The following is a 15,955-nucleotide window of genomic DNA, read 5'->3' as shown; positions in this document are numbered from 1 at the left end:
CCGAGAGGCACCGGGGACCCGCTGCCTCGCCCGGCCGTGCCAGGGCCGCAGCGGGCACACGGCCCCGCGAAGGACGGGAGGGAACGGGAAGGACGGGAGCGATGGCAAGGGCGGGCACGGGGCCCCGCGCCCGCCTCCGCACGCGGGGAAAGCGGCACCGCATGATGCAACACGGCGGGCACGGGAGGGAGGGAGGGGACGGAGCCCGCCGGATCTCCCGGGAGACTGAGGATTGGGGGGGGAGAGGGGGGCGGGAAGCGAGGTCCGGGCCGCACGTACCGAGCGGGGGGCTCCCCGTGTCCACGGTGAGGCTCAGCGCCGCCATTCCCGCCGTCGCCGCCGGAACCAGGGCAGGGAGAGGGCGGGGCGCGCAGCGCTGCCACCTCGGCGAGGGCCGGCCCGGGCACGGCGGCCCGGCAGGACCCGCCCCGGGGCGGGGGATGGACCGTCACTTCCGTCGGGAGAACCCACAGAGACGGCGGAGAGGGAGGGGAGGGAACGTGATTTGTCCCGAAGTCCGCCGGGAGGAGGCGGAGAGGTCGGAGCCGGGCGGGAGGTGACGAGTGGGCGGTGCAGGGCGCTTTCCCGGCCCCGGGAAGCCGTCCGGGATGGGCGCCGGGAGGAGGCTGCGGCTCAGCGGGGCCAGGAGCCGGCGCTTCTCTTCTCATAGCTGAGCCTTCCCGAGGGTTTGCGGGAGCTGCTGCAAAAGCTCTTAGTTGGATGTGTGGCAGCAGCCGTGGAGATGCCTTCTACCCCTTTTCTGTGTATGATGGTACAAACGAACAGCACAACACGTATAGACACGTCTGTTTTGGTAGGATGTTATTTGTTAAACTCCTGACAAACGTGCAGATTTTGCAGCGAGTCAGATGAGTCACAGAATATCCCGACTGGGAAGGGACCCACAAGGATCACCGGGTCCATCTCCTGGCCCTGCACAGCACAGCCCCAAGAATCAGACTATGTGCCTGACAGCAGTGTCCAAATGCTTCTTGAAATCTGGGAGGCTTGGTGCTGTGACTACTTCCCTGGGGAGCCTGTTCCAGTGCCCAACCATCCTCTGGAGTCTTGGAACGAATCACAAAAATGCTGTGTCACCGGTTTTTCACAGGAGACTGACTCAAGTTCACTTTGTTGCAAGGACAATGCAGTGTCACTGTGATTTCCACACCCCACCCCACCCCCCCCGGTCAATTTTATAGTTGTTACTGTAACACCTAATGTGCTAGCAGAGAAATTATCAAATGCTTGACTGGTGGACCGGTGCTTTTTGTGCAGTGGATGCAGTGGTACAGACAGAGCATGACTGCACTTTAGGTGCTGGGTTTTATGATTGATTCCTGCTGCTGGCTTTAATCTCAAAGTTACTTAACATTCTCCTGTGTTAGCAGTTTTACAGTTTCTGTAAGCATGGAAAGTGTTTCCATATATGTGTCTTTACACATCATGCAGAAGCTGGTGTATGCTATGTGTGTTCTACTCCCATTCAGGGAGAGCAGAAACCAAAATTACAGCAGAATTAGAAACAGGCTTATGCTGAAGAGATTTTCAAACCTATTACAAGTTTCAGGTGAAAATAAGGATATAGATACCTAGATGAAGATTACTAACTGGGTTCTGTACTTAGTACTTTCATGATTACATGGAAAGAATTATTAAGGCAGGCTTTGAGGTGTCTAAGTTGTTCTAACATTTTATCTTCATGTATTTTGCAAATTCACATGCAGATTTTGATGGGAAAGCTAAAGCATGCATAACAAAGAATCCTGTATAAGATAAAGGTTAAAATTATTAAAACTGAAGCACTGAAATGAGATTAATCTTGTACTTGCTATATGGCTCAAGCTTCAGTCACAATCAATATGTGGAATGACTAAACTTGTAGCGAGCCAAAACATGAAGAAGGTTCTAATTAAAGCAGGCTGAATCTGTCTTGCCTGCTCTTACCAGTCATGCACTTGAGGAAAGAGAAGGAAGGTAGGCTTTAGATCAAAGGATTAGAAGCATGCATCATTCCTATATATGTGGCTTTAATCCAGTGTCATGATAGAATGAGGTAAATCCTAATCTTGCTAATTTATCTAAATGTTATGCTAAGATGACCTCACTAAGGAAAGACCTTCCTTAGATCCTGTTCCATGTGTGCACATGGAGAGACTGGGAACACCTTAGCAAGAGTTGCCACGTTCATATCTTTGGGTGTCAAGTTGTTCCTGCTTGCTGGAAATAGAGCCAGCTTTCAGCCAGTGAAGTCATATTGATGTTATCCTGTGGTGAGGAAAGGATATAATCTAAGGACTCTTAAGTAAATTAGAGTTGTTAAAACATCTTGTGTGATGAAAGGAGAAAGAAGTAACTTGAACATACTGTTGAAAACTGAAATTTGAAATTTTCTTCTGTACGAAAAAACATAACTTTTGTACCTTGAAGTGCTAGTTTAAAGATGTTTTGTGTGGATGAAGAGGGGCAGAGAGGAAGAAAGGGTGCAGTGCAGCCTGCAGGCTACTTTAACATTTATGGTGTCACCACAGGTAATGGCAAAAAAAAAACACATGGGAGAGGAGCTTAGGGATTCAGTCTTTACGTAAGCGAGCAGCTGTGTTCAGGCACCCTCCCTGACACCACATGCCTGAGAACCTGACATATGCCACTCTTTTCTCCACACTGAGGACAGAAGGAAAAGCAAAACTATGTGTTGTCTGTTGAAACTGGCATCTCTTCATGGCGTGCCTCAGTGTGTGTCACATTGGTAGGGAAAGGGAGGCCCTAAGACTCCTTAATTTGAGAGTAAGAGACTTGGGGCACAAAATCTGGAGAAAACAAAAGGCATAGAGGCCTCAGGGGTTCAAAATCCTAACTCCAGAATTCCAAATTCACCTTGAAGAGACTTCACCTGTTTTGGCTAAGGTTGCCATTTTTAGCTAGTCGTATGTAATTTAATACTTGTTCTCTTTTGTGTTCAAGTGGACTGAGCAGTTGAATCCTGCTTTTCTAACACCCATACCTATGTGAAAGCTGACTGAAACAGGCTCTCCAATTTTTAAGTTAATTTTTTGTGATATTGTCCTTCTTCTTTCTCCTCCCCTAACATGCCTATGTTTCACAGGGAGGGCAAACAGTACTGTCATGTTCTTCAACTCCTGGGGCTGTTGGAAAGGCACCTGCTTATCTCAAAATTTGGACATGACAAATTTTAAGTTCTGCAATTTCTGTTATCCCCATGTATGTCAAAGTGACCTAGGATGCCCAAAGCACCCAAAGACTGCAATGGCATAAACCCTGACAGGGGCATTTCAAATCAGAGAGGTGCTTGGAACTCCTCCCCCTGTCACCTTTTCCTTGGGTTTTCCTCACCTGAGGTGTCCTGAATCCTGCTGTATTAACACTTCACTGATGCTCAATGGATCCAGTGACCCAGGAACCCCTATTTGGGATGTTGAAGGCCTAGATGGACTGTGTCCTGCCTCCTGCAAAACTCAGACAACCCAACCCACCACAAATAACAATTTCAGCCAGCCCAAAACTGAGTGCAGATTGAAAAATTCAAAGATTCACTTCTAAGAATCAAACTGGCAACTTTATAACAAATGAGCTAATCCATCAAGCAAAACCCTAAGCCAATTGGAATTAAAAAAAAAACCTGTATTGCCTACATACAACAAAAAACATTGAGCAAGATCAGGTGAATGACTAACGTGATTTTGTGCCCAGAATTTTTAGATGATTTTTGGTCTGCAGTGTTATGATTTACAGCATATCATGCACAGTCATGAAGAATGAAAACTCCCAGCGAATACAGAATATAGGTGTTGAAGAAATGTGGCCATTTTAAAGTTGCCTGCTAAAAACAGCAAAACAATCTGATCCAACATTTACTTACGGATTCCGTGTAATTTTGAAATTACTGAACACCTTAATAAAAGAATTCAGTTCAGATTCTATAAAACAAGATTTCAAGCTCAGTTATCTTCTTTCTTTCTTTTTCCCCAAGTTCACTTTCTCAGCCTTCCAGGCCAAGTGAAGATGCTTCCCTGCTTTAAGGCACTAGAGACTCTTTCACAGTGTTAGGAATACGACTGGCATAATAGTCATAATTTCTCAAAGTGGCGAGGACCCCAGCTGAGTTCATGTGTTTCACTTCCTTGTTATACTGAAATGAATTTCCACGGATATCAGTTATCTTGCCTGCAAAAAAAAAAAAAAAAAAAGGAAAGAAAGAAAAAAAATATATTCCAGCAAAAAAGAGTTGGGAAGAGAGAATTTATTAGTTCAAGTGATATAACTAAAGAAGCAGTCCTTGGTGAACACAGACCTCTCTTCAGATGTGAAGTGTCTTTGCTTCCAGTTTAAGCACAACAGGTTTTTTACTGACCAAAATCCAATAACTAGTGGTTTTAATTTTTTTTTTTAAGGATACTTAAGTTTCTTGTGTCTCAGAAAAAGGAAAACAATATTTTTCTCTCATGGATTACTTAAAACGCTTCCTGACTAGCTTTTACATTGGCCATTGACAAGAAGGAAAGAAAAATCCTCAGTCCAAGTAAAAGCCAGGGTAAGTCTATACAACTGTAACATAATATAGAAACACACCAGTTGGTTTTGAATGAGTTCTGGAAACCAGTTAGTAAGAACAATGGAGATCTTCACACAAAATTTTAACCAGGAGATACCTCCTTAACAAGGAGGCTAAATACAGCACTGTGCTGCTCCAGACTGGTTGGGCTGCTTTGTGCTTGAGCTAACCTGTGTAAAGCTATCCCAGTTATCAACTCCAGAGACTGCAGAGTTAAATAGTTGTAGTTAAATAGAGTTAAATAGTGCCATTATGAAGCCTGTTACCATTGCTTGACAGAATTGAGGAGATAAAACCTCGTAATTTTAGCACATAGCGGTAAAAGGTCTATCAATGTGAACAGCAGAAAAAAAATAATAATATACTTCAAATCTTGGCCAGTGAGACTTTTCATAGCTTCTCAACCCCTTACACCTAGATAGGTGAAGTGGCTTATATTGTCTGGAGGCCACTAATTTTACTCAGTTTTGGAGTTTGTATATCTGAGGAACAACATGATTTGACCTATTTTTGTTGTTTTGAATGATTCAATGTCCACATATTACATAATATGTTACTAATAATAAACTACTATATCCAGTTAGTAGGGCAGCAGGATTTTACTGTGAGATAGTAGCCAACAGGGAAAAAAAAGCCATTTGTTTTGAAAATATTAAAATTAATATACTCAAAATTTTGGAATTGGCTTTGTTGATTATTTGATAGTTGTTGACTCTATTAGTCCAGAGCAAAAGAGATCATGTCATGCTTTTCAGAGCATAATGTGCTTGACCCATTGGCATTACTGTTGATTTCAGAGGGCTCAAAGCTCCTAGTGAGTCATAACTATTAAAAAATACATACATATTGTCATTTTTCTTTCAAAAAACATGTTTGGAATTTTTTTTTTTCCTATGAAAAGTATAAATAACTTAAAATTGATGCAATTTCACTTATCTTGGAATTTTGAGTGCTATTAACTTACCTCCCACAGCATGTAGAATAGCTTCAGGTGCACACGTATCCCATTTCTTGCAACCAGGGCTGGCAAATACATAAGCAGATGCCTTGCCTTCTATAAGTTGAATGACCTAATTATGAATAGAGCGTGGCAATCATTGCAAAGGATCTAGGCATTTTGAAAGAGGTAGAAATAACACCAGGAAACAGGGTTTAAATCCACTTATTCTATGTACTTACAGTCAGAAAAGGAACATCAGCCATCTCCTTTGATATTACAAGAAATTGTATTAAGATTTGGAAAGCTATACTGAGTTACCATACTCAATTCAATATTTTTGATTGTTGTAAATACACTCTATAGGATGAAAATCTGCTCTTAATTTCAGAAACAAATTCCCTTCTTGTGCAAGTACTAAAAAAATAAAGTGGAAACTGTCTACTTGTTGTGTTAGTGCCATTTTGAGCCTTGCACATATTGGAGAAGAGAGATCAGAAGGTCTGGTTTTGACAGCTATGACAAAATGAAGCTTTAAAACTGGTAGTAAAAGAGTATGCAGACAAGTTTTGCAAAAAATACCACTGTGTGCTTGTATTTTTATCCTTTCATATGTGCTGCTAGATAGTTGGAATGAAAACTGTATTAACATGAACTGGAGGACATGACTAATAATTGTGATTAAACTGAATTCCCATTTAGTCATCCTGGTCTTACAAGTTTTTATTTTCACCCCTAGAAACAGAATACTGGGGAAGACAGACCTCAGCCGTGACCAGCACAGATACACCTGCACAAATTCTGTCTACCTCACAGCACACTGAATGCTAGAAGGAGTTGTGCTGGGGAGGGAGGAGGAAGTCTCCTGTACATTCATGCAAGTAAGCAAATGATTTCTGTAAAAAGTCTCTTTTTTTCAAAGGTGCCACTTCCCAGTAAAAACAGGAGATTTTGAGTTTTCATACCTTGTTTCCTGCTCCTCCAGCTCTGATGACAGTGTCTGGGTTCAAGGCACTGATGCACTCATTTACCAGGGCACTGCTGTGGGAACGGGTGGTAACGATGATGTGTTTGCCAGCAGGTGCTTCTGTGAGCTGAAATCCAAAGGCACCTATGCCCAGGACTCCCCAGATCGTCCTGCCCAACACAGCACCAGCTCCTGCCTGCAAAAAAGGTACACAGGTCCAGGTGATGGTTAATCACAGTGATCAGCATTTAGACCACCAAGCGAAAGGAATACCTAGAGGCACCTTTGCATTTCAGGGAGTGTAGTATTAACACTGGGTTATATACTTAAACAATGACACTTAAAAAAACCTGCTTTAGAGCCTGGAGTGAGAAACTGGCTCTCTTTCCCTCTACAGCAATAACATCATTTACCCTTTTCTTATCTGTGAGGTTATGCTGGTGCATTACATCCTAACTCCAGTGACTGACAGATTAATATTTGTGTATTTCTGTACTTCAGGCACAATCTGCAACTGAAAATATCTTGTAATCTTAAATATTTTGTGATACATACCACACAGAACACGATAGGCATTACATCCACTCGACCTTTTTCTTTAAACTCCAGTAAGTTAAATTAATCAGGCTGCATCATGAGCTTCCCCTCTCCCCTTGGATAATACTGAAATAATCTCCAAATGTGTAAATACCAGTAGGCTGGCCATCCTGGACTTAACACCTGAGACCTGTCATGATACACTCTAACTCAGCTGTCAGCTTGGTTTATTTAGGGTTGCAGTTTTATAGTAGTTACGACACATCACAAATGGACCTATTGCTAAAAAATTTCTAGCAAAGATTGCAAAAACAGTGATCTGTACTTGTTTTACAGTATGTACTTTACATATACTGTAGTAGCATGTACAGCATGTATGCAATATATACTGTATTAGTGGATTGCACAAGCCTTAGGATTCAGTATGGCTGTTAAGTAGGTCTCTGACATTCAGTTCCTGGAAACCAACATTTAAAATTGTATATATTTAATAAAAAACCCAACACTTTATATTACAACTTTAACTCAACTACACGCCATTTTTTGAATTGAAAGTGTGCTAACTGAAATGGCTTAGAAGGAACAGTTAGAAACCACCTAATGCTTTTAAATAAACCAACAATTTAATACCTCATAGTTGTAATATGGCTGGTTAATAACTCCTGCTATTGCTTTGCCTCCATACGCAATTCCAATAAGAACCGTTACGTGGTCAAGGAGACCTGTACAGAAATATTATGAATGTAGTTATGTTTAAAAAGACAAAGTATATATATGAAAAAATAAACTTCCAGTAAAAGTCCATGAATTGATGCACAGGGTGGTATCTTAAAAATTCCAATACTAATCACAATTTTCAGGAGTAATAGGTTGGTTGATTTTTTTAGTAATTTAGTCTTGAGGTCTAAAAAATGTCCCAGATAGAGTTCCCTTAATAGAACTACCTTACAATTATCATATAATGAGAAAGAAGTTTAAAGTTGCAACTAAATAGCAGTCTATGATGACATTCTTCTATAACTGTGGTGGGAATTCTTTAGTGATTTTCGAAACCAGCAATTTGTTGGCAGTTGTATATCTCTTTCGCTGAAAAGGGGAAAAAACTCTGCCTAAAAAATTTCACATTAATCAACTAAAGGTTGCAGTAGGAGGCTAGAGTGAGGTTTCATCCTACTGGTTTTTAGGGGTTGAGGGATTTTTTCCCTTTCATTTTAAGGTCTATTTCTATGGAGACAAATTAGGCTTTGCCGAAAACAGTTTCTTCCCATAAGTGAACTGTGATTTGTGGGAAGATGTTTGTTTCATTTTGAAAAGGCTACAAATACAGCTGTGGCATTTGGATTGTTTGAAGAGGAGGATGAAATAAAATTCAGTATATTCCTGTGCGAAGGGGAGATTTAGTCCTTCAATTCAAAGTATTTGCAAAATTGTAAATTTAACTAAAAACTTAACCTGCCAGGAGTCAAAAGCAGCTCTTTGCACCCTGAAATGATAACAACTCAGTAGCCCATCAGAAATATTCAGTCCTGGTTAGAACTGAATGGAAGGATTAAAAAAATTCTATAGTGCTCAGAAAGCACAGAAACATCAGCCTTATGAAACAATATTGTAACTGCTATGATAAAATTATCTACATGTATATGCTACTTTATTGCATTGCTATTTTTTTTAATCAGCAGAAATAAAAGAGAATCCAACCTTCAGTGTACTCCTTGGTTCCATCCAGGGGATCAACCCATATCACAAGCTTTAAGAATTAAAAAGTAAGGATAAAATTAACAAATACAAATCATGTCAATTATCACGCAAAGTATATATTTTACTTTAGTGCTTTTATTTCTTTATGGCAGTAAGGAAATAAAGAGATCCAAAGTTTTAACATTATTATATGACTGAAGCCTATAATAGTATTTTATACCAAAAAGAAAAGCTTAAAAACTGACAGGAATGTCTCAGCAAATCTCTTAATTGAAGTATGAAGGATTAAACTGAACATGGAAATGAGATTACTTCATTATGTCCAAACTAGATTCTTTCCAAATGAATTGGAATCACAAACTGTAAGAAGCAAATTTCTATTTCCCATTACTGTACAAAGGGACATGCAGCATTTCCAGTTCTGGAGATGTCATTCTCATAACTACATTTCAGTTTTCAAATGAAAAAGAAACATTGACAACATTGAAACAACCTTTTTTATTAACACCCTCTTAGCTAAAATCAGCAAGTAATATAGATATTTATAATATGAAGACATATGAGTAACATTTTCATATTACCTCCTCCTCTTTAATTCCTGTGTACTGAGCAGGACAAGGTTTCTTCAGTATCTCTTCACAGTGCCCATCTTCAATTAATTCCTCAGTTACATCATCAGTGGGCAGATCCTAACAAAAGAATTCTTAGAATTATTAAAGAAAGGTGTTGGACTCACCTCAATTTGCTTTAGAACTGTGTATTTGCTTGCAGCTTGACAAAGCTAATGAATTGAAAAGGTGAAATGGGATGGAAATTTGTTTGTTTGGGTTGTTTTTAATTAAAACAGAAGGTTTCCTAAACCCTGCCAAAGTAAATTCCAGTGCAACTGAGAGCAAGATAAACTGTTAGTATGAAATACTAACACTTAGTGAAATACCTACTGTTAGCATGAAATAAATCAGGTACTTACTTCTTCTCCTATGATTGTCACCTTGGGAAACTTCCGTGCCAGGGAAGCACAAATGCTCATTTGTACAAGTCGGTCAGCTTTGGTCTGCAAGTCATTGGGTCCAGCCTGTCCAAGGATGGATAGGAATTTGTGGATGGGAAAAAAAAACAAAAAAAAAACAAAAAAAAAACACCATATCAGCACAGTAGCCCATACAGCACTCTGAATATCTACCTTGCAATGAAAAAGAAGTTTTATTTGATTAATCGTCAACCTAGTAAGTGATTTTTGTGAGAGGCAGGCTAAAAACTGCAAGAAGCAGAGTTTCCCTGTGTACCCCAGAGCTAAGACAGACTGGTATGACATTAGAACAACATTTACTGCTGTGTTCTTCTCATGCAATTGTACTCACTATGTATTTGTGCAAATACTACCCTATGTACAGAATGAATCAATACAAGTACGAACCCAGATACAACATATGAAGAGGGAAAGGCAAAAATGAAGATGTTAACGGGAAAAAATCATTAGTCTAAGGCTCATTGGACGTGGCAAATTAGGAGAGAGGAGAAATATAGGGAAAGTGTTAATCAAAGGTCATTTAAAGGTCCAATTCATCTAGTTTGTTTAAAAAAAATGTAACAGAAACAATTATGATGTATAAACTTCTAATTAGTGAATGGTTCCTTAGTCTAGCACAAAAAGACCACAGAAGGCCAGAAGATAACCAGGGAAATTTAGCTGGTCAGTAACATCCATAGATTTTTTCCATCAAAAAATACTTGAGAAGAAACAGTGGATTTGGTGTCTCAAGATGATATAAAACAATGAATGCAAGCCTTCCCAAAAGATATGATGTAGCCAAACACGTTGCCACATGGGTTACACTAATTTCTTAAATATTGATAATCTGCTATATAGTGAAAGTAGGTAATTTATTAACAATTTTTCGCCTTAATCTTCATGTATCTATGAATGGAGAAGCCTTTTAGGTCCAGAGATAGCATCCTAATAAAAAATAATTTTGTTAGCACTGGCATCAAGAAAGACAAAGTTCATCCAAGATTTGCATCTTAATTGAATCAAACAAAAGTTTTATTTTATCTGCTTGTATCTTATTTGCTGACAACATGAAAAGTGTTTTATCCAGCTATGGAAGTTAGCCATAGGAATGGAATATTCCGTTTGGAATCATATTATGGGTTAATTTTTGCATACTCAAATCCTAGTCTGTCCATTACCCAATTGCTAATTTTTGCAAAAGTTGATTTTTTTCTTTGACATTTCCTTCTCATCCCCTAATAAATTTGATTGAAATTGGTCCTGAGCTTAGACTCGGAAAGATCAGGTTTACTGCAGAGAATGTCCTTCATTCCAGGACATCAACCTAATAAACCAGGATAAAGTAGTTCCTCAAAACAGCCATCAATAATGTGACAATGGCTGGACAAGGTGTCTACCTACCAACTGGGGGGAAAAAAAAGTGCAAGTGCTACAAAGAGAAGCAATATAAATACAGAGCTTAAACCTGACTGAGGGAAAGAAAATTCTGGATATTAAGGAAAGGAAGGAGAGGAGCTAGCTAAAAATTCAGCTGTCCTTGAACTGTTTTCCTCACTAGATAAATGGATGGGAGGTCACTGTGTTGAGGGAAAAGGTGGAACATTGCCTTCCTAGATGTTCTAAAGCTTCCAATAGGGCCAGTTGGAATTGGTTTTGATGTTTGCTGGCTGCAGAAAGAGGATGAATGATGAGAAGCAGCACTCTCTGTTGTGCATCTCTTCCCTCCAGACTGCAAAGCAAAGGCACATACAGGTTCTCTCTCTTGCATTCCTCCTCTTTCTTCAGCAGCCACCTTTGGCAAGAAGCTTGCAGGAGTTTCAAGATCTCTCGTCCCTCAAACAGGAACTTCTTCTGTTGGTCATTGTTTTTGATCTAATTTTCTGTGTGTAGTATTCATTTAAAAAAAATTAAAAGTATATATAACGTCTCATTTAGAACCAATATCACCTGTTAGTTTTGATCATGTTTGAATAATGTAAATATCAGCAATTACTTCAATGTAAAGACCAAAACTAATAAAGATATTTAATGAAGTCCATAATCTTGTGACATACCTGTAAATCTAGAATAAACTTCAGAAGTTAATTCCATCTATTCTAGTACTGTAATCAAAACAAAGATCTTGGCTCATCAGTGCAACTTACTAAATTACAGCAAATTAAGAACTTCATGTAGATGATTGTAATTTAATTTCTTTTTCCTAGTTAGAATTAAATTTGAAGCTCTGATTTCATTTTGAAAACTGTGATTTACGATAAAATCTAAGGTTCTTTTTTGTTTTAGGAAATAAACACTGATTTATTCTCATCCAAAATTCATCAAGGGCACAGTATTTTATGCTGTACTAAGGTGTTAGAACATAGGTATGGAAACTAACAGGAAATATTCATTATTATGAATTTTGACGTGCTATCCAGAGCTTGTGTTTTGTGAGGGAAATCGGGACAAAATTATGGTGTTTCTTTTAAGTGTCTGAACATTCTTTAGAAATGCTGGTCAAAAGACACTTCTCTAGTGTTCTTTTAATCCTTTAACAAGGAATATTTCCTGTCTCTTCCCTTCCCCGGTTGCTGATTTTCAAAAATACCACTTTGACCTGTATCTAACTCAGCATTAACAAGAGAAATTGGAACAAAGTAAAAGCAATACCTTCTCCACTATCCCCAGGTCTCCTGTAGACATTACATTTCTAACAATTGTTGCAGCTTTTTCCGCCACAGAATACGCAGAGGCGACCACACGCATGAGCAGAGCTGGGGAGGCCATCCTGAGGGCTGAAAAGAAACAAAGAGCAAACTTGTACATTTTTCTCTTCACCAGAAGACAAAAAGTAAAATATTTTACATAACATTCCAAAAAGATACAGCTTAAACTGACAAGAAAAGGGAAAGCGGGTAACTGCCAATGTGAGTAGTAACAAAGTGAGCTTTGGCTTTTTTAAAAATACAATTAACAAACAGAGGGATATAAAGCTATTTTAGACAAGATTTTGCAAATATCCATGTTCTGTCTGATAGTGAACCTAGTTCTCACTAAAATAAAATCTGACATTAAAAAGAACAGCAGCAGAAACTCTGTCATAAATATTAAGAAAAAGCACAGTCCACACACGGTACTCATTTTTTGTACATTTTGAACATAAGTTCATTTTCTCAGAACTGAATATACAGCGATGGTTTGTGCCCAGATTCAAGCACAAGGCTGCCAGAGAGGATGACATGAGCAACTTCACCTATTCTTTTCCTTTGTTTAAATATAAAATATATAGGCTTTTGTAGATGGCCTAATTGTGGACAAAAAATAGGTTAATGATACGCGGATACTGCAAACTTGTATGTGAAAGTCTGTTTGTTGCATTTTACCATTCTTACTGTATTTCTTTAACTTCTCCTGATTTCTCTAAGGAAATCTATTTACATCTTTCTTCCTCCCTCAATACTTCATGACCTGTCATTCTCCCTATTATGTTGTCTTCTGCGTCTGTTCCCCAGCATGCACCAGTGCAATTCACTGTGCCTTCAGTTCCCAAACGGAAGAGTAAGTATCACTCTTGGAAAGGCTAGCATTCCTCCCAGCTTTTTTTGTGCCCCAGGAAAAAAAAGTATGGATAACTACACTGTATTCTTCAAAATGCAAAGCCTTTTATGTTTTCTTATCAGTTTTTTCCATCTGTGTAGATAACATGTTTTTTGGGTTGGGCTCACATGTGTGACACACTTCCAAGAAAATACTTGAGCAGAGAGCCAGAACAAAACATAGAGGAACTCACTAATCACCACACAGAAGAAGATATATTACCTGGGAAGTGTAATATAACAATCATTTCACCAATATCACAATCAGTATTTGCAGCAATTACAGCAAGCACTGCGTAAGTGGCAACAGGTCATTACATACCACCTTTCCTTTCTTCCTTGAGAAACCAAGTTCATGGCTGTTCACAGCAAAGGCAATGTCAGAGGTGTCAAAATCCCAAATTTAGCTGATTTAAGAACTTCTTGAGCACTTTAGAAACATTGTACCTGTATCTCTTAAAGTCAGAAGCTCTCTGAAGCTGAAGGAGTAGAGTGATTGTGTAAGTACACTCAAAAAGCACAGTTGCTAATGTTAATTATTATTTACTGCTCCAGGATGGGAGCAAAGTGCTCTGGAGTTCTGTAGAATAGCCAAGGTCCATACCCGAAGTGCACAGCTGGGCTATCTTGGCCTGGTAGCAATGGTTACAGAGGAAATTTTGGAAATGCCACCTGTGGCAAAAAGCTGCTCCCAAACAGTTGGAAGCTGTAGAGTAAATACGTGTCATAGCACATGAGCAGAGAGACACTATTTTAAGTCTATACCATCACGTGAAAGAAGTTACCAGGAAGAAAAACGGAATGTAGTTCAATCCATACTATCTGGAATATGAGTATTTCTGAGAAATAAAATAGCATATTAGATGGGATGTTTGGATTAAAGAATTGAGCTCAGAAGAAGATAATTAACATTTTAGGCTCAGCTTCTCATTAGTCATTTGACTTTTTACTGTACATTTGATCCTGCTTTGTAAAATGAGATTAAAACTTAATTGTTTTAAAGGCTGGATTTATTTAACATTTGCATAAAGTTTCAAAAGACTCAGAAAGCAATACAGAATACCATCTTATACTCTTGAAGCTTGACCCAAGATGTTTCTTGGGCACATTTTTCTTGGCCATTCCTAAGGCAAACAAATATACTTTCTGTGGTGAACCCGAAATCTCTAGGCAAACCTCAAAAGTTAAAATATTTTTATGAAAAAGCAAGATCTATTAAAAGAAACTGAAATGGGAGGTTCAACATTCCCTCCTCAGCAATACAAAGTAACTAATTACTGAATTGCAAAGTATGTTATTACTGCAGAAGGTGTCTTAAATTTTTACAGGGCTGCATCTCCTGCATGGCACATCTTCTGGTGTGTTGGACCTTTTTGGTTAGATAAGTGTGAGTGCTAGTTGGCTCTAAGTTTTTCACCTCTGTAGCTTTTTGATCTCAAATTACCTAACTGACTTTTAAGTTTATGGCACATTCTTTCTGATGAGGGCAATGTCTAATGTATACTTCCACAAGACATTCAAGAATATATTGCTTGCTTTGGACAGAAATAGTTCGACTCCTAGAAAACTGTACAATGTACAAAGACTGCACAGCAACTGTCCCTCAAGTTAATTTTGTGTATAATTGTCAAAACACACCTTGTCCTCCAAAGACTATCCCTCCTTTCTCCTGGCCTAGCAACCAAATTATTGAATGGCCTCAACAAATCAGCCTGATTTGCTGGCTATCAAAATAAATGAGTTCTCCAGCTTCTCTTCCACTTTTCAATTTTGATGTCTGGCTACAATTAATTTATCGAAGCACACATAATGGATTTGTTGATATTGCTATCTCAGCCCCTTTTATACAACTTTCCATTTTCCAAATTTATGATTTTGCCTGATGAAAGGAGAAAGTGGACATCACAGAGAGTATTGTCTTTAAATGCAAGTGCTAAGCCACAACTTCTTGCTCGGAACTCTTCAACACCCAAGTGACCAGAGGTCCCTATTTCTTTACAATAAACTTCGGCACGCATTTAGCAGAATATAAACTCTCCATTATGTCAGGAAACAATGTTTACCCGGCAGACGCAAGCTAGGACTCGGGAGTGTGAATACCTGGCTCCCTCTGCGGTTCACCTACAGACTTCCAGGTGGGAAAGGGCTGCGTTACCTCATTTCACCAATCAGGTAACATTGAGGTTTTAGGCTCAGAGGCCTTTTGAATTTGTACTTAAAAAAAAAAAAAAAAAGCCTGTTCTGATTCTCTTGCCATCGGTATTCCCGGTGGTGCACTGCCTGCAGCGCAGCTGGAATTCCTGAGCACTGAGCGGGGCTCTCCAGTGCATCCAGCGGAGCGGGGCAGGGCACACCACGGGTGGTCGTGGGTGGTAGGAGCAGCTCTGCTGGTGCAGCAGCCAACTCACCGTCTCCAGTCTCGCTTTTCCCTGGATCTCCTCCGTCGCCGCTCTCCAGCAGCGCGCGGGGCGCTCCAAGCTTCCCAACCCTCGCCTTGCCAAGGACGGACCCAAGTCCCGACCCCGACCGCGGCCTCCGCGCCGGCTCCTTAGGAAAGAAATCGCCACCCTCACAGAACCACCTGGGAACGCCCCAAATCTTCCGGCTCCGGGCGGGCCCGGAGCGCTGGCCCAGCCCCTCGGAGCCCCGAGTCGCC

The 15,955-nt window shown here is 39.8% G+C and overlaps 3 protein-coding genes across 5 annotated transcripts in view; 1 reads left to right on the top strand and 2 right to left on the bottom strand.

The window, feature by feature from the left end:
• The window catches only part of EPRS (glutamyl-prolyl-tRNA synthetase), a 39,601-nt gene extending 39,199 nt beyond the window's left edge, over positions 1–402 (bottom strand). For both annotated transcript variants that reach the window (XM_017812812.1, XM_017812813.1), the window contains exon 1: positions 280–402. In XM_017812812.1, coding sequence (XP_017668301.1) covers positions 280–325 — 46 coding nt within the window. In that variant the 5' untranslated portion in view covers positions 326–402. The remainder of the gene's footprint in view (positions 1–279) is intronic.
• LOC108496272 (acrosin-like) overlaps positions 1–15,955 on the top strand; it is a 191,869-nt gene that overhangs the window by 94,358 nt on the left and 81,556 nt on the right. The gene's annotated exons all lie outside the window — the stretch shown is intronic.
• On the bottom strand, positions 3,563–15,934 carry BPNT1 (3'(2'), 5'-bisphosphate nucleotidase 1). Of its 2 annotated transcripts, none has more exons than XM_017812824.1 (9): positions 15,708–15,934; positions 12,374–12,498; positions 9,683–9,787; positions 9,294–9,401; positions 8,713–8,761; positions 7,645–7,736; positions 6,476–6,673; positions 5,538–5,643; positions 3,563–4,185 (listed from the first exon to the last, which is right to left on the bottom strand). In XM_017812824.1, exons 2-9 carry the CDS (start codon positions 12,488–12,490, stop codon positions 4,037–4,039), a joined length of 924 nt encoding a protein of 307 aa, XP_017668313.1. In that variant the 5' UTR covers positions 12,491–12,498; positions 15,708–15,934; the 3' UTR covers positions 3,563–4,036. The 2 variants fall into 2 exon arrangements, with proteins under 2 accessions (XP_017668313.1, XP_017668314.1); XM_017812825.1 differs by lacking the exon at positions 15,708–15,934 and adding an exon at positions 13,622–13,748.

This window comes from Lepidothrix coronata, unplaced genomic scaffold, assembly GCF_001604755.1.
Source record: "Lepidothrix coronata isolate B3197 unplaced genomic scaffold, Lepidothrix_coronata-1.0 Scaffold38, whole genome shotgun sequence".
In the NCBI taxonomy this organism is placed as follows: Eukaryota; Metazoa; Chordata; class Aves; order Passeriformes; family Pipridae; genus Lepidothrix; species Lepidothrix coronata.
The sequence above is the reverse complement of the archived record's forward strand: the minus strand, read 5'-3'. Positions and strand labels throughout refer to the sequence as shown.

Coding starts and splice junctions, on each gene's coding strand:
- BPNT1 (XM_017812824.1), bottom strand. CDS start 12,490: ATGGCCTCCCCAGCTCTGCTCATGCGTGTGGTCGCCTCTGCGTATTCT. Junction 9,402..9,682: donor TGACAATCATAGGAGAAGAA/GTAAGTACCTGA, acceptor TTCTTTTGTTAG/GATCTGCCCACTGATGATGT. Junction 6,674..7,644: donor AGCCATATTACAACTATGAG/GTATTAAATTGT, acceptor CCTTTTTTGCAG/GCAGGAGCTGGTGCTGTGTT.